Source organism: Canis lupus, chromosome 28, assembly GCF_011100685.1.
Source record: "Canis lupus familiaris isolate Mischka breed German Shepherd chromosome 28, alternate assembly UU_Cfam_GSD_1.0, whole genome shotgun sequence".
Lineage (NCBI taxonomy): Eukaryota > Metazoa > Chordata > Mammalia > Carnivora > Canidae > Canis > Canis lupus.
In genome coordinates this window covers 5,169,170-5,195,067 of record NC_049249.1, presented here as the reverse complement: position 1 = coordinate 5,195,067, position 25,898 = coordinate 5,169,170, and the positions used below count along the sequence as shown (strand labels likewise).

The following is a 25,898-nucleotide window of genomic DNA, read 5'->3' as shown; positions in this document are numbered from 1 at the left end:
AATATTTCTTATAGCCTGATGTCGGTAACTAAAATTCATTGTCTCTATCTGCATGTCTGTCTTTTCTCTCATTCTCTTTTTATATATATCTACATGCTCTCTCTCTCTCTCTCACACACACACACACACACACACATACATATACATATACGTAAAATGAATTTTGACTTATACTTTATCTTTTAAAGACTTTATTATTTGAGAGACAGAGAGAGAGAACACAAGCAGGGGGAGTGGGAGAAGGAGAAGCAGGCTCCCCACTGAGCAGGAAGCCTGATGTGGGGCTTGGTCTCAGGACCCTGGGCTCATGACCTGAGCAGAAGTCAGGTACTTAACCAATTGAGCCATCCAAGCACCCTTAAATTTATAATTTATATACCATTTTTAACTTTTTAAAAATAAAATACTTGTTTCCAAGTACTCCCAAATATACTATTTCATGATTGGATGGCTCTCCACCATCTGTGTAGCTGTTGCATACTTTATTACCAATTCTCCTAATGATTGGCATGCTCCTAATGGTGGCAAAATGTGTTTGTTCCTAATATTCTGCTATTATAGAAGTGCTGCAATGAACACATTTTTCAAATAAAATTTTATATATAGTTAGTTCTCATTGCTTCTTTAGAATACCTTTATTGCTAGAAATGGGATTTCTGGATTAAAGAGAATATACGTTTTTAGACTTTTTGTACCTAATTCCAAATTATCCTCCAGGGTACTTGTAACAACTTATATCACACCAACAGTGTGTGAAGGTGCCATGTTTTCCCTCATTTCAGAAAGGATTGATAATTTGAACCATATCAGTTCCAAAGGAAACACTTCTGGTAATCTCTGACAAATTCTAATTGGCCAGAAATGTGGTAGAATAATGGATAAAATAATGGTGTTGGTATTGTCTGAGTTTTCAAAAATTAGAAGAATGTGATGGATTCTGAAAACCACTGCACAATGAGCTTGACTTTGATTTTGGGGGAAGAATTCTAGAGTAGATGCATTATTAGAAAGGTTATGACTGTTTGGACTTTCATTTGGCTTAGGTTTATTTGAATGACTAATCACAGCATCACCACAGCCAATTTAATGACATTTTCACCCTCTAATAGACATCTGTTTAATTAGATGCTGTAGTACTGACTATATCTATTTAAAGAATGTCCTTTAATCTTCTTCCTGGATTTGGTGATCCAGATAACTGTTTTTCAAGATATTCTTGAATCATGCAGGGTATTAGGCAATGACTCATTAGTAAGATAGTCTATATCTTAGACAAGGTAGTCTCTGGGACTGATTGGCTTCAAATAATGACAGCATGAGTAAAAATGGTGAGGGGGATAATATAAAAGTGAATAAATGACTATTATGATTCATTGATTATCTTTAAAAAGCTATATTTATAATATTAAAATAACATCAAAATCTCATCTCTTACATGATTGTGAGGAACTTGAAAATAAAACCTTGATAAGCAGCCCATTAGATGTGAAAAAGCACTGTCTTTTGAAAATTCTTCCCCCAGCTAACTGCTTGGCTAACTCCAACATTTCAAATCTTAGTACAAATATTAACCTCTCAATGAAATTTATACTAACTCCGCAACATGCCCCATATCCTAGTCCTTCTTATTCTTCTCTACTTTTTCTTTCCTCCATAACATGTATCCACTTCTAACATACTATACAGTTTATATATTTATTATTTTTATTATTTATTGTTTGTCTCCATTGCTAGAAGATGAGCTAGGACCACAGGTCGCTTCAGGACCACAGGAATCTTTTTCTATAATTCAATGATATAACCCAGACATCTAGAACACTTAGAAGGCATTCAAAATATAAGTGTTGGATGAGTTGAGCTAATAACTTAAAGTTTTAGTAGTAGTTTGGGTTATCTTAACTAATATGGATGCCATCTGGCTCATATAGTAAAGAAAGCCATTTCCAAACTCATTGGAATGTTGTTGGAAATATTTTCATTGGACTTCAGTTTATGCACTTCCATCTAAATCCAGAGAGAACCAGGCTGCAAGGATGCTCCTTCAGTACCATTAAAAGCATAATTAAAAGAGTAGTCAAGTGAGTAAAATGAATTCTCACATTTTAGATTACTACTTGTAAAGACCAAAAGCAAACTATGTAAAATTAAAACAAATTATAGAAGATAAAAGAATCTTGTAGAACAGTGAGAATAAATATACTTCTCTATACTGTTTCTAGAAATGATTTTAAAAATACTTACCCCGGCAGCCCCGGTGGCGCAGCGGTTTGGAGCTGCCTGCAGCCTGGGTGTGATCCTGGAGACCTGGGATCGAGTCCCATGTTGGGCTCCCTGCGTGGAGCCTGCTTCTCCCTCTGCCTGTGGCCTCCCCCCCGGTTCTATAAATAAATAAATAAAATCTTAAAAAAAATAAAAATACTTATTCCTCAAGGACTCTTTTTGTAAAGTAGTAAAAAAAAATTTGAAAATGGTTTGCTAAAATGCTCTGTTTTTGCAATTTAGTTTTAGAATATGTTGTTTTGTAAAGTATGTTCCCAGGAGAAAATGTATGCACTTAAGTCAAAAGACAGGTCTATCATATAGTGTTTAAACTAGACTTTTTGTAATAATCTAAAACAAGTTTTAAATTCCCCATTAGAGTTTTTTAAATATTTTATTTACCTGAGAGAGTGAAAGCGTGAGTGCACATGTGCGAGGAGGAGGAGGGGCAGAGAGAGAGCAAGAGAGAGACTCTTAAGCAGACTTTGTGCTGAGTGTGGAGCCAGACATGGGGCTCCATCTCATTACCCATGAGATCATGACCTGAGCTGAAACAAAGAGTTGGACACTTAACAGACTGAGCCACCCAGGCATGTCCCTCCCCAGTAAAGATTTTTAAATAGTTTGTTTTTCCACATTAAAGCATGTTATACATTTTTTAACAAAAACTTAATAATCACAGACATTTGTCAATTTTTTAGTCACCAAGCATCAGAACCTCTGTACCAAATATCTTTAATTCATTCCTCCAGATAAACTCTTTACCCTTCTTCACCTGTTATCTGTGCTAACAGTATAGCTGTATGGACTTTATTAACAGGTTTATATCTCTCTAGTTTCTAGTTAGGTTTCTCTAATAAGGAACCCTAGGAAATTAGAATGAGGTAGGGGAATGATGTGAATGTATATTTCCCTTGGCTCTCTCCCTGAAAGATTGTCCTGAGCTGGCTGTCTCCAATTAAAACTACTGTTTCTCAGTCAGTGTTCCTTTCTAGGCTACTAACGCTACCGAAATAGCTTAGGTGAAAATGAATTTTATTGGTTAAATCTGCATTTCCTAGTATTGTTTAATTTGTAATCATGGCAAAGCCAACCATTGTTTCACATTGCTGTTCCTTTGTCCATTTTTCTGTTAGGTCATTCAATTGTGGAGTTTCCCTAAAAATTCAGAATAACATTCTTTGGGGGTTGTATGCATTGCACATAACTTCTTTCAGTCTTTGCTTGCCTTTTAAGTTCATTTATGAATCCTTTGTAATAAAATTTTACTTTTAATTCAATACCAATCTTTTCCTTAAGGTTTGTCCCTTTAAGTGTGTTTTACTTTTAAGTATTTTTCTACATTTTCTTCTTAAATTATTAAAATTTTGTTTTTAGCATTTATGACTTTAAAATCTTCCCTCATTGTTTTTATTAGTACTATTTCAAATTCATCTACTATATTGGGGGAAGTATTGAATTTTTTAAAAGATTTTATTATTTATTCATGAGAGAGAGAGAGAATGAGAGAGAGGCAGAGACGACACAGACACAGGCAGAGGGAGAAGCAGGCTCCATGTCGGGAGCCCGACGTGGGACTCGATTCGGGGTCTCCAGGATCACGCCCTGGGTTGAAGGTGATGCTAAACCGCTGAGCCACCGGGGCTGCCCACCATATTAAATTTTAAGACATAAGACTTAGCATTAGAAAACCTTAGACTTGGGGATCCCTGGGTGGCTCAGCGGTTTGGCGCCTGTCTTTGGCCCAGGGGGCGATCCTGGGGTCTCGAAATCGAGTCCTGTGTCGGGCTCCCTGTGTGGAGCCTGCTTCTCCCTCCTCCTGTGTCTCTGCCTCTCCCTCTCTGTCTTTCATGAAAAAAATAAATAAAATCTTTAAAAACGAAAAAAAGAAAACCTTAGACTTGGTTATAATCTACGACTTAGCTGTTTTGTGTCTTTGAGTTGCATAGTCTCGATTAGCTTCATATTTATTCATTTCTAACTAGAAGCTTTCTAGCCATATTTATAATTCTTGTCGTTTTATATGATGAACTGTAAAGCCACAAACATGTTTTAATTAATATTCTTTATTAATTAATATTCTTTGTTGAATTTCTATTCAGGGATTCACTGTTAAAAATACTGACCAGTGTTTGTTTTTCGTTCATTCACTGAACTAATACTTATTGATCAGCTCTCATATGTCAATTTCACTCATAAAAATTTCTACTCACTTACTGCAAGTAAATTTTAGAGCCAGATTAGGTGAAGATAAGAAATTCAACAGTCATCATTGTACTTCAGAATTACTACATGTGAAAAATTTGTTTTGTGTCTCTATGAGCTTAAGTATCTGAATAAATATAAAAACATTAGTTCCTTATCCATATATTTTCAATGTTTTTAGTTTCTCCCCAGATAGTCTACATGATTATCCACATGATTTTACCCAATTCTCTTTCTTTTTTTTTATTGGAGTTCAATTTGCCAACATATAGCATAACACCCAGTGCTCATCCCATCAAGTGCCCCCCTCACTGCCCATCACCCAGTCACCCCCACCCCCCGCCCACCTCCCTTTCCACCACCACCCCGCTCATTTTCAATGACCTCCAGAACTTCTAACTGCAAGTTTGTATCCTTTGGCCAGAGTTAAGAGTCTCTCATGTTCTGTCTCCCTTTCTGATATTTCCCATTCATTTTTTCTCCTTTCCCCTTTATTCCCTTTCACAATTTTTTATATTCCCCAAATGAATGAGAGCATATAATGTTTGTCCTTCTCCGATTGACTTATTTCACTCAGCATAATACCCCCCAATTCTCTTTCTTGCAGCCAATTACCATGTAGGGTCTGTAGGCATAGCTAGTGAGTGCACTGCCCCTTTGGAAACCATATGGTAAGTAAAATCGGCCCATGCTGGTCTGTAAGATGCCCAAAATATCCAGAGCCTCAGCAAGATCAACTAGCCATTTTAGCTACCACATCAAGTGATTCAGATTGACTGAGGAGTAATTTTATGAGCTCTGTGGGGAGCGTATGTTATATAACTGAAAACATCAGCTGCCAAGTGGTCTACCTTGGTCATTCAGCCTTATATAGGAAAGCACATACAAATCAGCATGTTCATGTTGTTACCATGGAGACCATTCTTCTAAATGGAAATCTTGAAAGATACTGATCATAAGACTGTATGTTGTTTTAAAAGCATATGTTTATATCACAGATTTGGTATCACTGGGGGTTGAGTTATGTCCCTAATGTGCGGCCAGATGTTTTATATCTTTTCATAAAGCAGAAAGTGCTACACAGGCATTTCTTGTTTATAAATATTAGCATGCATATGTTTCAACAGAATATTTTAAATTGGCTTCATGTAGTTGTTTGTTTTGAGGGAAAATCTCTGAAAGATATCAACCAAATCTCTGAAATACTATTGTGTATACAAAATTTAGCATCTTAAAAAATTTATTTTATATTTTATTGAGATATAATTGACATATAATGTGTAAGTTTAAGGTGTACAGCATGTTGATTTGATACATTATATACTATATGATTACCACCATAGCATTAGCAATCACCTGTTATGTCACATCATTATCACTTCTTTTTCGTGGTGAGAACTTTTAAGGTCTAGTCTCTCAGGAACTTTGAAGTATGCCATACTGTACTGTCAACTATAATCACTGTGCTCTGCATTAGACCTCCAGAACTTCTAACTGCAAGTTTGTATCCTTTGGCCAACATTTCCCCAGTCCTCAGCCTTTGGCAACCACTATTCTACTCTCTGCTTCTATGAGTTTGGCTTTTGTAGATTCCACATATACATGATATCTTACAGTATTTGTCATTCTCTGACTACTTTCACTTAGTACAATGTCCTCAAGGTACATTCACATTGTTGCAAATAAGAAGATATCCTTTTTTCTCACGACTGAATAATATTCTATTGTGTGTATATACCGCATCTTCTTTACCCATTCATGTTAGGTTGTTTACATATTGTGGTTATCTTGAGTAATGATGCAGTGAACACGAGAGTACAGATATCTTGTTGAAATCCTCTTTTGATTTCTTTTGGATATATATCCAGAAGTGGGTTTGGTAAATCAAATGGTAGTTCTTTTTTAATTTTCTGAGGAAACTTTATTCTGTATTCCATAGTGACTGGACCAGTTTATGTTTACATACTGAATAGTGCACAAAGGTTCCTTTTTTTCTACTTCCCCATCATCACTTGTAATCCCTTACCTTCTTGATAGCTCGTCTAACAGATAGAAGATTGCATCTCGTTATTTTGATTGGTATTTCCCTGAGGATTAGTGAAGTTGAACATATTTTTATGTATCTGTTGGCCCACTGTATATCACCTTTGGACAAATGTTTATTCAGTTTCTCTGTCCATTTTTTAAAATTAATTATTGTTTTATCATTGAGTTGTATGAGTGCTTTGTATATTGTGAATACTAACTCCTTATCTAAGGTTTGCCAATATTTTCTCCATTTCCATAGGTTGCCTTTTGATCTTGTCGATGATTTATTTTGTTGTATAGAAGCTTTTTAGTTTAATAAGTCCTACTTGTTTATTTTTTATTTTGTTGCTTGTGCTTTTGATGTTATATCAAAAAAAATTGCCAAGACCAATGTGAAGGAGATTTTCCCTGTGTTTTCTTCAAGAAACTTTACAGTTTCTGGTCTTATGTCTAAAATTTTTTAAGATTTTTATTTATTCATGAGAGACACAGAGAACAAGGCAGAGACTTAGGCAGAGGGAGAAGCAGGCTCTCAGCAGTGAGCCTGTTGGGGGACTCAATTCCAGGACCCCAGTATCACAAACTGACCCAAAGGCAGATGCTCAACCACTGAGCCACCCAGGCATCCCTATTTGTATTTAAGATTTTATTTATTTATTTTAGAGAGAGAAAGATAGTGAGAAAGAGCACAAGCAGAAGAGAGAGAGAGAAGTGGGGCTCGATCCTAGGACCCTGGGATCATGACCTGAGTGGAAGGCAGATGCTTAATCAACTGAGCCACCCAGGTACCATACTCTAAATTTTAACCCATTTTGAGTTAATTTTTATGAGTTATGTAAGATACAGATTCAATTTCATTTTTTGGCATGTGATTTTCCAGTTTTCCCAATATCATTTATTGAAGAAACTATTTTTTACCTTTTGAATATTCCTGGCTCCCTCATCCCTTAGTTAAATATGTATATGTGGGTTTATTCTAGGCTCTTTATTCTGTTCCATGTATTGGTGTGTACAGGTCTTTTTTTATGCCAGTACCATACTGTTTTAATTACAGTAACTTTATAGTGTAGTTTGAAATCAGGAACATAATGTCTCCATTTGTTTACTTTCTCAAGATTGCTTTGGCTGTTTGGGTTTTTTTGTGGTTCCATACAAATTTTAGGATTTTTAAAAAATCTTTCCTTGAAGAACATATCTGATGTTGAGGGCTTACAGTCTTCTCCTCATGTACTATGGCTATCCCTAGTGTATAAAAGCAGTAATGTGTTATGATGGAATATTTTTGTGAATGTGTTTTGTCTAATTCAGACAACTGTTTAAGTTGTCTAATGCAAAGAGTACAACTGAAAACGAGAATGAAAAGTATATTAAAATTAAGTGCTATGTACATATGCACCATTATATATTTTTATCATTCTATTACTTTTTCATCATGATAAGTGTATTTTTTAATCCCCACCCCCTGTTTCTCTCATCCTCCCACCTACCTCCCCTTTGGTAGCCATCAGTGTGTTCTCTATGGTTAAGAGTTTTTTCTTGGTTTGTCTCATTTCTCTTTTTCCTTTGTTTTTTTTTTTAATTAATTAATTTATTTATTTATGATAGTCACAGAGAGAGAGAGAGAGAGAGGCAGAGACATAGGCAGAGGGAGAAGCAGGCTCCATGCACCGGCAGCCCGACGTGGGATTCGATCCCGGGTCTCCAGGATCGCGCCCTGGGCCAAAGGCAGGCGCCAAACCGCTGCGCCACCCAGGGATCCCTGTTCATTTGTTTCTTAAATCCCGTATATGAATGAAACCATCTGGTATTTGTCTTTCTGTGACTTACTTTGCCTAGCATTATACCCTCGAGCTCTTTCTATGTGCAAATGGCAATATTTCATACATTTTTGTGGCTGAATAATATCCCATTGTACACATATGCCACTTCTTTATCCTCTCCTCTATTGATGGACACTGGGACTGCTTCCACAGTTTGGCTATTGTAAATAATGCTGCAGTAAACAGGGGTGTGTGTATCCCTTTGAAATAATGTTTTTACACCTTTGAGGTGAATACCCAGTAGTGCAATTACTGGATTGTAGGGTAGTTCTGTTTAATTTTTTAAAGAACCTCCATAATGTCTTCCACAGTGCCTGCACAAATTTGAATTCCCACCAACAATGCAAAAGGGTTCCTCTTCTCTAAATCCTCACCAACACTTCTTTCTTGTGTTTTTTATTTTAGCCGTTCCGACAGGTGTGAGGTATCTCATTGTGGGTTTTTTTTTTTTCATATTTTAAAGATTTTTAAGTAATCTCCACACCCAGAGTGGGGCTCAAACTTACAACCCTGGGATCAAGAGTCACTTGCTCCCACTGGGTGTTATGCTATATGTTGGCAAATTGAACTCCAATTAAAAAAATAATAATAATAAATGATAATAATAATAATAATAAAGAGTCACTTGCTCCACCGACTGACCCAGCCAGGTGCCCCTCATTGTGGTTTTTTTTTTTTTTTTTTTTTTTTTTTTATTTAGGATAGTCACAGAGAGAGAGAGAGAGAGAGAGGCAGAGACACAGGCAGAGGGAGAAGCAGGCTCCATGCACCGGGAGCTCGACGTGGGATTCGATCCCGGGTCTCCAGGATCGCGCCCTGGGCCAAAGGCAGGCGCCAAACCGCTGCGCCACCCAGGGATCCCCCCTCATTGTGGTTTTAATGTGTATTTCCTTGATGATGGGTGATGTTGAACATCTATATTTTCATATGTTTGTTGGCCATCTGTATGTTGTCTTTAGAGAAATGTCTGTTCATGTCTTTTGCCCATTTTTAAATTGAATTTTTTTTTTGAGTGTTGAGTTGTACCAGTTCTTTATATATTTTGGATTTTAACCCTTTATCAGATATGTCATTTGAAAATATTTTCTCCCATTCAGTAGGTTGCCTTTTAGTTATGTTGATTGCTTCCTTCATTGTGTGGAAGCTTTTTATTTTAATGTAGTCCCAATAGTTTACTTTTGCTTTTTCTTCCCTTGCCTGAGGAGGCTTATCTAGAAGAATGGTGCTACAGCTGATGTCAAAGACATTATTGCCTGTGCTTTCTTCAAAGATGTGGTTTCAAGTCTCACATTTAGGTCTTTAAACCATTTTGAGTTTATTTTTGTGTATGGTGAAAGAAAGTAGTCCAGTTTCATTTCTCTACATGTGGCCGTCCAGTTTTCCCAATGCCAGATTTTGAAAAGACCATTCCTCCTTTGTCAAAAATTAATTTACCATATAATTGTGGGATTACTTCTTGGTTTCTGTTCTATTCCATTGATCTATGTGTCTGTTCTAATGCCAGTACCATACTGTTTTAATTACTATTACTTTGTAATATAAATTGGAATTTAGAATTGTGATACTGCCACTTTTGTTTTTCTTTTTAAGATTGCTTTGGCTTGTCAAGTTCTTTTGTGGTTCCATACAAATTCTAGAATTGCTTGTTCTATCTAGTTTGTGGAAAATGCTGTTGGTATTTTGATAGTGATTGCATTAAATGTATAGATTGCTTTGGGTAGTATAGACGTTTTTAACATTATTTGTTTTTCCAACTCATGAGCATAGAATGTCTTTCATTTTGTTGTGTGATCTTGAATTTCTTTCATCAGTGTTTTATATTTTTCAGAGGATAGGTCTTTTCCCTCTTTCATTAAGTTTATTCCTAGGTATTTATTGTGCATGCAATTGTGAAGAAGATTGTTTTCCTAACTTCACTTTGTGCTGCTTTATTTATTAGTGTACGAGAATGCAACAGATTTCTGTACGTTGATTTTGTATCCTCTGACTTTATTGAATTCATATATCAGTTCCAGTTGTTTTTGGTGAAGTCTTTAGGATTTTCTATATATAGTGTCATGTCATATATCATAGCTTAATTTAATGTCTACTCTGCATAGCTGCCCTTAACTCTAACTCCAAGACAAGTACCAGCAGTGCCTAGTGCTATTTCTACATAGAAACAAGGAGGTTAGTGTCAGTTACATGTATTTCTAAGTGGTGGTCACTGCTACTAGTTCTCATTCCAACTAAAAATAATTGGCTCTTCTATAAGGGCGAGTTGGTCACAGTAAGAGGAATCTTTCCTTGATGAGGGGCTAGAGCAAGGATGTGATTTATCATCCCAATGGGGTCAATTTTGAGAGTGAAAGAATATGAAAAAATAATTTACATTATGTGATTTTTAAAATATGGACCAGCCAATTTGTCATAATGCATTGATAAACTTATAAACTAGTTCTATTCAAAATCTGTTTTCAAAAACATTTAAGTACATGGATGGAGGAAACTATACCATGCTAACACTAATTTTACAAAAAAACAGATTATATTAATTTCAGAAAGAGCAGACCTCAGAGCAAGGAAAACTACCGAGGATAAAGAAGAGTATAACATAATTATAAAGGGGTTAGTCCTTCAAGAAGACATAATAATTCTTCACATGTATATGACTAATAAAACAGTGTCAATTTATATCAGGCAAAAACTAATAAAATTGCAAGGAGAAACAGATGAATCCAGTATCCTTGTTGTTGACTTTAGCATCCTTGTATCAGAAGTGGAGTGATCTAGCAGGCAGAAAACCAGAAAGTTGAGTAAGTAGAATAATAGGCAGTGAGGTCAGTTTGTTGGAAATAACACCATCAGTCAACTGGATATAATTGACATTTATAGACTATATATTCCAACAACAGCAAAACATTATTCTCAACCTTAGATGGAACACTCTGGGCCACAAGACATACCTTAACATTATTTCTATTTAAATACTTATTTAAAAGAATAAAAGTAATACAGTGTCTGTCTTCAGATAAAAATGTCATTAAGCTAGAAATCAATTATAGAAGGGTAGGTGGAAAATCCCAGAATACCTGGAAATTAAACAACACATTTTAAATAATACATGGGTTTAAAAAGAAATTTCGAGGGCAATTAAAATATATTGTAAACTAACTAAAAATGAAAATATAACCTCAAAATTTGTGGAATTCAGCAAAAACATGCTTAGAGGGAAATTGATAGCATGTAATATATGTATTAGGAAAAAAAAGAGCTAAAATCAATATTCTAAGCTTCCACATTAGAAAATTAGAAAAAGAAGAGCAAATTAAATCCAAAGTAAGCAGGAGGAAAGAAATAATAAAAATTAGAGCAGAAATTAATGAAATGGAAAGTAGGAAATCAGAGAAAATCAAGAGTCTAAAAACCTGTTTCCTTAAAAGGGTTTATAAAATTTTTTTTAAGTTAGTGAATTAAACTGGAATTTTTGAATTTCTACGGAACATATGGACAGAATAATCTAGTTAAATCACAATCTGAGTTTCTCCAAAGACCCTCAAAACTTAAACACAAGTGATTTTTATCTTAGACATGGGTTTTGTAAATCTGAGAAGAATAGTACTATAGCAAGGGAGAAATGCTTCAGAGTTGAAAAAGTTTTGTTTGTTTGGGATTTTTTCCTTTGTTTTAAATAATATATTAGAGAATGGTTACACAGAACTTGAACACAGGTCAATGCTGTAGGAAGCGAAGAGGTGGTGATCACATAGTGGCAGCATGGTATACCGCAGAAGGGCAGATGAAATTAGGCATCTCACCCCATCTGTCTGAGCCTTGCTTTCATCAGTAAAATGAGCAGTGTCCTACTTCTAACATACAGTGATAATGGATTATGATGGATGTAGTGTGCCAAGGTCATTAAAATCTTTGAGCAGAAAAGAAGAAAGAAGGAAAGAAGATGCGAAATTAGGTGAGATGCCAATATATGGACCATGAATCCCCTGTGAGTAACCACACGAGGCTGCTTTTGTAAAGCTTCCTATCTGGAGAGTTTCTCTGGACTTCTTCTCTATGGTCTGTAGTCTTTTATTCTTGATCCTTTTTTGGATAATTTCTTCTCATGCTGCCAGTGAGTTGACATATCAGGAACATGTCTCACAGGATCACATTAAAAGATGGTATGCCTGAGCTAGCTCCATTCTAATATTTAGTGGGGAAAAAGCCCATTCCTTTTTAAGTAACCATAGTTGGCCCTTGGCCTCAAGATTAAGGAGTAGACTAAGGGTAGAGATGAAGAAGAGGTCTCTGGGAATGTCTATGGCCTAGGCTTTGACAGAAAGGAGAAATTAAGTCACGAGATGGAGGGCTGGTTTTTTTGAGAGTTTGAAACCAAAGCCACCTATATTTAAGGGTTCTGAATAGGAGTCTGAGGATGAAGTCCTACATTGATAATAAAGAGTATGCATCATTTGGGACCTGTGTCCTACATATCTTATCATCCTATAGCAGGCCAACTTTTAGGGTAAGCACTCAGATCTACTGTCTTCACTCACAAATACTAGTTTTACCTTAAACATGGATGAGAAAATGGCATAATACCATAAATTTGAATCCAGGACCCTGGAATTGGAGTATCATGTGAGAAAAAGTGAAAGAATCAAATGATGAATTTGTTCCCAGTCCTGGGAAGGATTGGCCCTAGGACATATTTTAAGTAAAATTCCGCCTTGTATATTCTCAGGACATTCTGTTCTATGTCCTTTCTACCTCCTTTACCTGAGGTTCTCAGGAAGCCCATGCTATCAGAATGCCCTAAGATACTATGACACAAATATTTCCCAACCTGGCCTGCCATACGTACATCTCAAAAGATCACAAATTCCTAATTTCCTACCTCTTGCTTCCACTCAAAACCTCTTTGTTTTCTATACAGATGGTTCAGGTGGATATAATGGAAACAAGCTGCTTAAACCAATTCACAGAGAGATTTGAATGACTGATCTTTCACAGCCTGCCCTACCCCAGATGTTAAGAAGCTGTTTCCTCCTCAACTAGATCAGCAGTGAAATATTGAGATGAAATATCCAAGAGAAGAAGGGGGCTTTCACAGGGAAAGAGATTTAAGGATTAATAGAAGAAATTAAACTGAATTTTGTCCTCCATCTGATTCCCAACTATGGTTCATTCTGGTCTCACAAATTCCTCAACATACCAAGGTAAATAACAATGGTTCTCACACAGCAATCCAAATGAGGGTGAAAATGCATGCCCACGTGTATGTGTGTGTGTGTGTGTGTGTTTATAATGGAAATGAGTTTGATGATAGGGACAACAGGGATGAATTCTTGTAGATTGAGGCCTACCCACCATTGATGCCTGATGGTTGTTTAAATTAAATTTTATTCTAGCTTTTACATGGAAGGTCTAAAATGTGAAATGGACATTTTCCTCTGGTTGGCTAATTACAGCATGTGCCAGTAAGAGCCTGGGGGCACAGGGCAACATCAGGATGACTGTATTGGTTAATCTTTCCTGACCACCCTACAATATAGTGCCTTAAAACAACAACAATCCTTCATTTTCTGATGATTCTGTGAGTCAGCAATTTGGGATGAGCTCTGGTTTATATATACTGATTTTGCCCAGACTCACATTTGAGGCAGTGATTTAAATAGGGGCTTCCTGGTATAAGGAGGCCTTGCTTAACATGTTTTGCACTATATGGTCTTTCAGCTGGGTACTTCAGTTCTCCTCCGCATGACCTCTCCATCAGGCTAGCTTAGACTCATTCACATGACAACAGCAATTCTAAGAAGGCAAAAGTGGTAGCTTCAAAGCTGCCCATGGCCAAGGCTTGGAATGCACATAATGTGACTTTCTCACTCCCATCACATTCTGTTTACCAAAGCAAGTTACAAAGCTGCTAGAATCTCAGAATGGAAAAATAGCCCCACTTCTCCATGAGGCCTGCTCCAAAGAGCCGCTTTCTAACTGCCATAAAGACTTAGAAATAGCACAAAAGGTTTTAAGTGACTTTCTATTTGAAGTGTTTTGTTCCCCTCCCTTCTCCTTACTCCAATGAGATTTTTTTTATTTGCAGAAAAATCACAGTGGGAGAGTTCATGTTCCAATTATAAAGTAGGCCCATGAGAACTGAGATCTTAGGTTGCTGATTATTCCATTTTAGGAAAAGTGAACCAAGCTAGACTTTATGATAGTTTTTAGAATATTTCATGATATGTGATCTGTCTTTTCCAATAAATGGTCTCTAGTGGCACTCTTTAGAAGAACTATAATCACCAGGAAATTCATTATATATCTTCTAAAGTTTTTATTTTAAATTGTTTGAGCAGATGTGCTAAGATATTTGCTTTACACAGTTTCCAAATATTGACTTTTTTAAAGGATGTGTTTATCTTGCATCCCTTGGGACACAGATTTATGTTTCCTACCATTTCCTAATAAGGCCTCAAAAGCTATTTTTTTTCTGGTTGAACATCTTATTTCCATTTTTTAGGCTAACAGGAAAAAATGTTTATGGGACTATTTTATTGGTGTTCGTAATGAGAACATTTATAAGAGCCATTGATTTCTTGTGGTAAGCTTCTGGTCATGGTGCTGAAGGAATGTAACAGCTATACTTATGTTCTGAGAAGTTGACCGAGGTGCCTCGAGATCTAGCTCCGCAAGTCACATAACGTGGCCATGCCTGTAAAAAAAGATCTTCAGAGACTCAATGTATTCTGGGCCCTAGAGTCAGCAATTTTGAAGAGGATCAAATAAATGTTTTGAGTCTCACCTTCCAAACAATGGAGATAGTGGGTATGATGGGAACAGAGCATGTCATAAGACAGTAAAGGAGCAGCCTCTAAATAGCAAAGGGTCTTTGTCCCTTCAGAGTCTAGTCTTGTACTACAGTCTTCTCTGTTTTTGTGCTTTCGAAAATGCAATGCTTTGGGGGTACGAGTTCTGATTAAAGATGTGTCATTCAGGGAATATAAAAAATGGTGAAAAGGATTATAGGGGAAAGGAGAGAAAATGAGTGAGAAAAATCAGAGAGGGTGACAGAACATGAGAGACTCCTAACTCTGGGAAACGAACAAGGGGTGGTGGAAAGGGAGGTGGCTGGGGGTTGGGGTGACTGGGTGACGGGCACTGAGGGGTGCACTTGATGGGATGAGCACTGGGTGTTATGCTATATGTTGGCAAATAGAACTCCAATAAAAAATATACAAAAAAAATAAAGATGTGACAGCTTCTATTCCCCATAATGCCAAATTTGTAATTATAATCTAGTGTTCAAGGAATGTTTCATTCTGTTTGTTTTCAGATAAATCTCCATGCACCCCTCCTTTTTTTGCTCATTTCTATTTCAGCATTCTGGCACAATAAACAAATTTTAACAAAAGATATAGAAAAATTAATATTAACTCCTTTGACTTGAGTTGGATTATATAGGAAATCAACATGACCATCTATTTTATTTTTTTTATTTTTAAAGATTTTATTTATTCATGAGAGACACAGAGTGAGAGGCAGAGACATAGGCAGAGGGAGAAGCAGGCTCCATGCAGGGACCCAATGTGAGACTCCATCCCAGAACTCTGGGACCACACCCTGAGCCGAAGGCAGACGCTGAGCCACCCAGGCGTCCCTGACCATCTATTTTTTTTAAATTAATTATTTATTTATTTATGATAGTCACACAGAGAGAGAGAGGCAGAGACACAGGCAGAGGGAGAAGCAGGCTCCATGCACTGGGAGCCCGACGTGGGATTCGATCCCGGGTCTCCAGGATCACGCCCTGGGCCAAAGGCAGGCGCTAAACCGCTGCCCCACCCAGGGATCCCCCTGACCATCTATTTTAAACTGCTCGTCCTTCTTGCAAGAAGGAAAACTTACAATAAACATGTAATGTATCATTTGCAAGTCATATCTCAATTAAAATCTAGGCAAGATTTTTCTACTTGATTGCATTTGATAAAATTTGATTTTTTTTTTTACACCACTTAGCCCATTTGATAGAAACCACGAGTTCAAGGGAAGTGAGTTCTTGCTGCCACTAGAAGTATCTGTTTCTCTAATGTGTACTGCTAAATAAGATAGTGTCTAATGAAGTTTCTGTGATTTATTAGACATTATATACTTAAAAGACTCTTTATCACAAGTGTAAATCTTTCATAATTCTGAGATATTAATCATTTCATAAATATCGTCTCTTGAAGAGAAGCCTTAAAAAGTTTGTCTTTTTAGTTTCATTCTAAAAGTATTACAACAAATATTAGTGAGATTAAGTATATCTTATATGAAATTTTCCCCTTATTTTAAATTTATTCTTTACATATTTATTCCTGCTATGAAGGATGTCACACACATTCACCTGCTTAACTTGATCAATTTAATTTTTACATTGCTATGGCTATGTCGCTGTAACTTAAAGCTGAATCCTTTATGATTACATTTTCTTTCTTATAAACTTTTTTTTTTCTCCTAGCTTTACTGTGGTATTATTGACTATAAATTATGTGTATTTAAGATATATGCTGTGGTATTTCAGGTGATGTGGGTTATGGGATACAAACTTTCAATTAAAGATGAAAAGTTAAAAAAAAAAAAAAGATGAAAAAGTTCAGGGACACCTGAGTGGCTCAGTGGTTGAGCATCTGCCTTTGGCTCAGGTGGTGATCCCGGGGTCTTGGGATCGAGTTCCACATCAGGTTCCTTGCAGAGAGCCTGCTCTCCCTCTGCCTGTGTCTCTGCCTCTCTCTCTCTCTGTGCCACTTATGAATAAATAAGTAAAATCTTTAAAAAACAAAAAGATTAACAAGTTCAAGAGATCCAATGTATAGCATGGTAAATATTGTTAACAATATTTTATACTTGAATTTTGCTAAAAGAGTAAATTTTGAGTGTCTTCACCACACATACCAAAAATGGTAACTATATGAAATGATGGATATGGTAATTAGCTTGACCATGATAATCATTACACAAGGAATCTTTGATTCTCCTGTTCTATTCCAAATCTGCCTTTTCTTCCAGTTCCTGTTCTACTGGTCATTCTCCATTCTGAAGTTTCTTTTGGATTCTGTGTTGCAGTCTTTCCTGGACTGTGTTTCCCTGCTAACTCGATACCTCTGCCTGAACTCTGAATGTTGGTATTTCCCCAATTCCATCCTGGAATTCCTTTCTTTTCTAGTTTCACTCTCTCCCTGCATAGTCTTATCCACTTTCATGATGTCATATGCCTGACTTTCAAAGTTTTACCACTTGCCTTGTTATAATCCTGGAAGTAGATGAGAATAGCCAACTGTCTACTTATAATTTTCATTAACATATATAATGGGTATCTTAAACAAACAAGATCAAAAGGGCAAGACTGTGGAAGAGTAGGGTACCCAAGTCACCTGTCCCCACCAACTTACCTAGATAACATTCAAATCATCCTGAAAACCTACAAATTCGGCCTGAGATTTAAAGAGAGAACAGCTGGAATGCTACAGAAAGAAGAGTTTGCACTTCTAACAAGTCCACCTTGTTTTGCTTATTTTTAGCCACTCTACACTGAGTAAAATGACTATAAAAAAGAACTCACCACAAAAGAATCAGAAACAGTACTCTCTCCCACAGAGTTACAGAATTTGGATTATAATTCGATGTCAGAAAGCCAATTTAGAAGCACAATTATAAAGCTACTGGTGGCTCTGGAAAAAGGCATAAAGGAATCAAGAGATTTCATGTCTGCAGAATTTAGATCTAATCAGGCAGAAATTAAAAATCAATTAAATGAGATGCAATCCAAACTAGAGGTCCTAACGACAAGGGTTAATGAGGTAGAAGAATGAGTGAGTGACATAGAAGACAAGATTATGGCAAGGAAGGAAGCTGAGGAAAAAAGAGAAAAAGAAATAAAAGACCATGAGGAAAGGTTAAGGGAAATTAATGACAACCTCAAAAGGAAAAATCTAGGTTTAATTGGGGTTCCAGAGGGCACCAAAAGGGACAGAGGACCAGAAAGTATATTTGAACAAATCATAGCTGAGAACATCCCTAATCTGGGGAAGGAAACAGGCATTCAGATCCAGAAGATAGAGAGATTACCCCCTAAAATCAATAAAAACCATTCAACACCTCGACATTTAAGAGTGAAACTTGCAAATTCCAAAGATAAAGAGAAAATCCTTAAAGCAGCAAGAGACAGATCCCTAACGTTATGGGGAGAACTATTAGATTAACAGCAGACCTCTCCACAGAGACCTGGCAGGCCAGAAAGGGATCCAGGATATATTCAGGGTCCTAAATGAGAAGAACATGCAGCCAAGAATACTCTATCCAACAAGGCTCTCATTCAGACTAGAAGGAGAGATAAAGAACTTCCAATATAGGCACAAACTGAAAGAATACGTGACCACCAAACCAGGTCTGCAAGAAATGTTAAGGGGGACTCTGTAATAGAAAGAGGAAGCCCAAAGAAATAATCCACAAAACAGGGACTGAATAGGTATTATGATGACACTAAGTTCATATCTTTCAATAGTAACTCTGAATGTGAATGGGCTTAATGATCCCATCAAAAGATGCAGAGTTTCAGACTGGATAAAAAAGCAAGAGCCATCTATTTGCTGTCTACAAGACACTCATTTTAGACCTAAGGACACCTACAGCCTGAAAATAGAAGGTTAGAGAACAACTTACCATTCAAATGGTCCTCAAAAGAAAGCAGGGATAGCAATCCTCATATCAGATAAATTGAAGTTTATCCCAAAGACTGTAGTAAGAGAAGAAGAGGGACACTATATCATACTTAAAGGATCTATCCAACAAGAGGACCTAACAATCATGAATATTTATGCCCCTAATGTGAGGCTGCCAAGTATAACAATCAATAACCAAAGTTAAGATATACTTAGATTATAATGCATTGATATTGGGAGACTTCAACACAATGCTTTCTGCAAAGGACAGATATTCTAAGCACAACATATGCAGAGAAATAAGAGCTTTAAAAGATACACTGGACCACGTGGATTTCACAGATATTTACAGAAACTTGCATCCAAAGGCAACTGAATGGAACTTTCTCCAGAATAGACCACATACTGGGTCACAAATCAGGTCTCAACTGATACCAAAGATTGGGATTATCTCGTGCCTATTTTCAGACCATAATGCTTTGAAACTAGAACTCGATCACAAGAAGAAATTTGGAAGAAACTCAAACACGTGGAGGTTAAAGAGGAGCCTGCTAAAAGATGAAAGAGTCAACCAGGAAATTACAGAAGAATTAAAAAGATTCATGGAAACTAATGAAGATACAAACGTTCAAAATCTTTGGGATTTTGCAAAAGCAGTCCTAAGAGGGAAATACATCTCAATGGAAGCAAAAGCAGTCCTAAGAGGGAAATACATCTCAATGGAAGCATCCCTCAAAAAACTGGAAAACTCAAATACACAAGCTAATCTTGCACCTAACAGAACTGGAGAAAGAATAACAAATAAAACCTACACCTAGAAGTAGAAGAGAGTTAATAAAGATCCAAGTGGAACTCAATGAAATAGAGACCATAAGAACTGTAGAACAGATCAACAAAATCAGGAGTTAGTTCTTTGAAAGAAGTAATAAGATAGATAAACCATTAGCCAGCCTTATTAAAAACAAAACAGAAAAGACTCAAATTAATAAAATCACGAATGAAAAAGGAGAGCTCACAACCAATACCAAGGAAATACAAACGATTTTAAAAACATATTATGAGCAGCTATACGCCAATAGATAAGACAATCTAGAAGATATGGATGCATTTCTGGAAAACCATAAACTACCAAAACTGGAACAGGAAGAAATAGAAAATCTGAACAGGCCAATAACCAGGGAGGAAATTGAAGAAGTCATCAAAACCTCCCAAGACAAAAGTCCAGGGCCAGATGGCTTCCCAGGGGAATTCTATCAAATGTTTAAAGAAGAAACAATACCTATTCTACTAAAGCTATTCCAAAAGATAGAAAGGGATGGAATACTTCCTAACTCATTCTATGAGGACAGCATCACTTAAATTCCCAAACCAAACACCCCACCGAAAAGGAGAATTATAGACCAATATCCTGATGAACACAGATGCAAAAATTGTCAACATTTACTAGCCAATAGGATCCAACAGGACATTAGGAAGATTATTTACCATGACCAAGTGGGGTTTATCCCTGTGATGCAAGGCTGGTTCAACATTCGTAAAGCAATCAATATGATTGATCATATCCACAAGAGAAAAAACAAGAACCATATGATCCTCTCAATAGATGCAGAGAAAGCATTTGACAAAATACAGCATCCATTCCTGATCAAAACTCTTCAGAGTGTAGGCATAGAAGGAACATTCCTCAGCATCTTAAAAGCCATCTATCAAAAGCCCACAGCAAATATCATTCTCTGTGTGGAAAAACTGAAAGCCTTTCCCCTAAGATCAGGAACACGACAGGGATGTCCACTCTCACCACTGCTATTCAACATAGTACTAGAAGTCCCAGCCTCAGCAGTCAGACAACAGAAAGAAATAAAAGGCATTTAAATTGGCAAAGAAGGAGTCAAACTCTCCCTCTTCACAGATGACAGGATACTGTACCTAGAAAATCCAAAAGACTCCATCCCAAGATTGCTAGAACTCATACAATTAGGCAGTGTGGCAGGATACAAAATCAATGCCCAGAAATCAATGGCATTTCTATACACTAACCACGAAACTGAAGAAAGAGAAATTCAGGAGTCAATCCCATTTACAATTGCACCCAGAAGCATAAGATACCTATGAATCAACCTAACCAAAGAGGTAAAGGATCTATACCCTAAAAAATACAGAACATTTCTGAAAGAAATTGAGGAAGACACAAAGAGATGGAAAAATATCCCATGCTCATGGATTGGAAAAATTAACATTGTGAAAATGTCAATGCTACCCAGAGCAATTTACACATTTAATGCAATCCTTATCAAAATACCATGGACTTTCTTGAGAGAGTTGGAACAAATAATCCTAAAATTTGTGTGGAATCAGAAAAGACCCTGAATAGCCAGGAGAATATTGAAAAAGAAAACCAGAGCTGAGGGCATCACAATGCCAGATTTCAGGTTGTACTACAAAGCTGTCAAGACAGTGTGGTACTGGCACAAAAACAGACACATAGATCATTGAACAGAATAGAGAACCCAGAAGGGTACACTCAACTCTATGGTCAACTAATATTCGACAAAGTAGGAAAGACTATCCACTGGAAAAAGGTCAGTCTCTTCAATAAATGGTGCTGGGAAAATTGGACAGCCACGTGCAGAAGAATGAAACTAGACCACTCTCTTGCACGATACACAAAGATAAACTCAAAATGGATGAATGATCTAAATGTGAGACAAGATTCCATCAAAATCCTAGAGGAGAACACAGGCAACACCCTTTTTGAACTTGGCCACAGCAACTTCTTGCAAGATACACCTATGAAGGCAAAGGAAACAAAAGCAAAAATGAATTATTAGGACTTAATCAAGGTAAGAATCTTCTGCACAGCAAACGAAACAGTCAACAAAACTAAAAGACACCTACAGAATGGGAGAAGATATTTGCAAATGACCTATCAGATAAAGGGCTAGTATCCAAGATCTATAAAGAACTTATTAAACTCAACACCCAGGAAACAAACAATCCAATCATGAAATGGGCAAAGAACATGAACAGAAATTTCATAGAGGCAGCCATAGACATGGCCAACATGCACAGAGAAAATGCTCCGCATCCCTTGCCATCAGGGAAATACACATCAAAACCACAATGAGATCCCACCTCGCACCAGTGAGAATGGGGAAAATGAACAAGACAGGAAACAACGAATGTTGGAGAAGATGTGGAGAAAAGGGAACACTCTTGACTGTTGATGAGAATGTGAACTGGTACAGCTACTCTGGAAAACTGTGGGGGGGGGGGTGTTCCTCAAAGAGTTAAAAATAGACCTGCCCTATGACCCAGCAATTGCACTGCTGGGGATTTACCCCAAAGGTACAGATGCAGTGAAATCTTGGGACCCCTGCACTCCAATGTTTATAGCAGCAATGTCCACAATAGCCAAACTGTGGAAGGAGCCTCGGTGTCCATCGAAAGATGAATGGATAAAGAGGATGTGGTGTATGTATACAATGGAATATTACTCAGCCATTAGAAATGACAAATACCCACCATTTGCTTTGACGTGGATGGAATTGGAGGGTATTATGCTGAGTGAAGTAAGTCAATCGGAGAAGGACAAACATTATATGGTCTCATTCATTTGGGGAATATAAAATAGTGAAAGAGAATAAAGGAGAAAGGAGAAAAAATGAGTGGTAAGTATCAGTGAGGGTGACAGAACATGAGACTCCTAACTCTGGGAAAGGAACAAGGGGTGGTGGAAAGGGAGATGGGTGGGAGGACGGGGTGACTGGGTGATGGGCACTGAGGGGAGCACTTGATGGGATGAGCACTGGGTATTATGCCATATGTTGGCAAATTGAACTCCAATGAAATTAAATTTAATTTTAAAAAGATCGACAACAAATACCCACCGTTTGCTTCAATGTGCATGGGCCTGAAGGGTATTATGCTGAGTGAAATAAGTCAATCAGAAAAGTATAAACATTATATGGTCTCATTCATTTGGAGAATATAAAAATTAGTGAATGGGAATAAAGGGAAAGGAGAGAAAATGAGTGAAAATAACAGTGAGGGTGACAAAACATGAGAGACACCTAACTCTGGGAAATGAACAAGGGGTAGTGGAAGGGGAGGTGGGCGGGGGGTTGAGGTGACTGAGTGATGGACACTGAGGGGGGCACTTGGTGGGGTGACGATTGGGTGTTATGCTATATGTTGGCAAGTTGAACTCCAATAAAATTTTTTTTAAAAATGAGAGAGAAAAAATACATTTTCAGACATGAAAAAAAAAGACTTTGACTCCAACCTTTTCCTTTTTGCTCTCCCAATTAAGAATAGCATCACCATTCTCCTAGTTTACTCAAACAAAAAATCCAAGTACCATTCTTTATTTTTTCCCATCTTAATCCAATTACAAACTTTACTTACTATATCTCCACCATGTTTTCTGAATCCATTCACTCTTTCCATTTCAGAGTCTACCAGATCCAGTCTACTCTTATCCCTTGCCTCAGCTACTACTTCATTGACCCCATTCCATGATTAGGTATTATTTTTTTGTTGTTTGTGTCTTATCACTAGAGAAATGTTTAAACATACATAAAACTAATAAAATTATAATGAGGGATGCCTGGGTGGGTCAGCAGTTGAGCCTCGGTTCAGGGCGCGATCCTGGAGTCCTGGGATTGAGTCCCCACATCAGGCTTCCTGTATGGAGCCTGCTTCTCCCTCTGCCTATGTCTCTGCATCTCTCTCTGTGTGTCTCTCATGAATAAATAAATAAAATCTTAAAAAAAAGAAAATTGTAGAATCCATATGAAAACTTCATCTAGTTTCATCTTGTTTCATCTGTCACCTTCGTTTTCTCCTCTCCAATCAATAAAGTGTTAATAAAACAAAGCACAGACATTTTTACTTTCATTATAATATTCAAATATGTATTAGCATAAAATGACTTATGTTTTTGGCATAACAATAACAGCACTATACAACTAACAAAAACACTAATACTTTGTTACATCCTTCGATATTCCACCCTCTTTAAATTTCCCAGATTGTATCCAAAATGTCGCCTATGGTTTTTCTGTTTGAATAAACCTGAAGATAAGGTCCACACATTGCATATGCTTCTTGAGACACTTTAATCAACAGTAGCCTTTTTTATTTTATATCATCAATTTGTTAAAGAAATCAGTTAACTTGTCCCATAATGTTACCCACATGCTGGATTGGCTGATTGTATATTCATAGTTCTTTATACATATTTATCTCTCCACATTTTTCCTTACCTTGTTAGTTAGTTGTAGAGACTTGTTGATATTCAGGTCCAGTTTTATTTTGGCAAAAATAACTATAGATGATGTGCTTTGAACTTTCTGTTGCATCTTATCAGGATTATTTAATGTCTGATTGTCCTACTTTAATTGATAATGAGATTAGTCTGTGGGGTTCCAATGATGTCAGATTGTTCCACATATTATGCAATTCCCAAATAAGTTTATTTTGCTTTTTTTAGAAGTCACCCACTTTTTCTTTTTTCTCCTTTTAGCTTGAAATGACTATAATTTGATTTAATTTTTATTTGAGAAGAAACAACCTATAAAGCAATATTCTTTTTTCCCCCTATCAAATAACCTTGTGCTTAAATGTTCTAGGAACCAACAATGCTCACTGCCTAGGTCTATTATTTCAATATTGGCTACCAAAGGTGATTTAAAAAAAATTTTTTTGTCCTTCCATCTGCATGTATCGGCTGAAACTCCTCTATAAAGGACTTTCCCTCAGCAACTATCTTATCCTGAAACCCACTTTATATAGGAAAGACAGGATGAATGTTTGATCTTTGCTCTTTGTTTACCAATTTTCAGAATAATGAACCAGTGTTTTGGAAATTTAAGACAAGAAGAAAATTTTGGAACTGTTTGATTTTGCTTTTATTGTCATTATATATTTGCATGTTTGATGGGTGTGAGTCCATGAAATATACTTCAAATTATTTACCCCATTACAATTTTACTTCTTAGAATACATTCACTACACTGCAGTCGGTGTGATCCCAGAAAAACTCATCATATGATGCCCATCTGTCAATATATCCTCCAGTGTTTCCCCATTACAGTTGGAATGTTCCCCAAATTATTTTTCCTTGAAATATCTACCTAAATTGCTTCTGCCTACTTCTCTGATTTCACTTATACATTTCTTTCTCCCTCTTCAGCATTAATACTCTTCCATTTCTTGGATGCCTGTCCTTCAGGGACCATGCACTACCTGCTTTCTCTATCAGGAGTACTCTTATTCTTGATCTTTGCATATGTCCTCCAGAGGCCACCTAGTTATTTTCCATCAAATCACCCACTGTATATTAGAACTACCTGGTATTTAATTATCTATTTTTCTTTTGTCTTTGTTTTTATCTCACTTCCTCTTCTGGACTTTAAGTCCTGTTGAGAGCAGGGATCTTGTCTGTCTTCCCACTCCTGAATCATCAGGGCCTAAAGGAAGCTTAGCACTAAGCTCTCAATAAATATTTTTTGAATGAGTGTGTGAAGGATTCATCCAATTTAAGGCTGACTCTCTCCCATGAAAAGGATCCTTGAGATCCACATATATACTACTGACTTCTCCGTGGAAAGGAAGGCTCTCCTAGTACTGAGGGGGGCTGAAATTGCTCTAATCAATCCAAGGATGGCAAGTTTCAACTTACAAGGGAAGAGAAGAAGACAATAACTTTTTGAACAATTTCACGTGAATAGAAACATAAAAAATTAATGTGATTTATTTTTAAATCTTATTAGCCTTTCACAACAGAAATATGAATTTCAGCTAATAGTGATTTGAGTTTTATAGTTTGAAAAGTTTGGTTTCATATTGTTCACAGTGCCATAAAATGTATTAAAATTTCATCATATTGCAGAGAAACAAATCTTTTGGTGTT

The 25,898-nt window shown here is 36.7% G+C and overlaps 1 protein-coding gene across 1 annotated transcript in view; it reads right to left on the bottom strand.

Moving 5' to 3' along the window:
• Positions 1-24,345, bottom strand: part of LOC119877705 (elongation factor Ts, mitochondrial-like) — a 44,777-nt gene extending 20,432 nt beyond the window's left edge. Inside the window, exon 1 of the mRNA XM_038579227.1 lies at positions 24,250-24,345. Coding sequence (XP_038435155.1) covers positions 24,250-24,345 — 96 coding nt within the window. The remainder of the gene's footprint in view (positions 1-24,249) is intronic.
• Between the last annotated feature and the right edge of the window lie 1,553 nt (positions 24,346-25,898).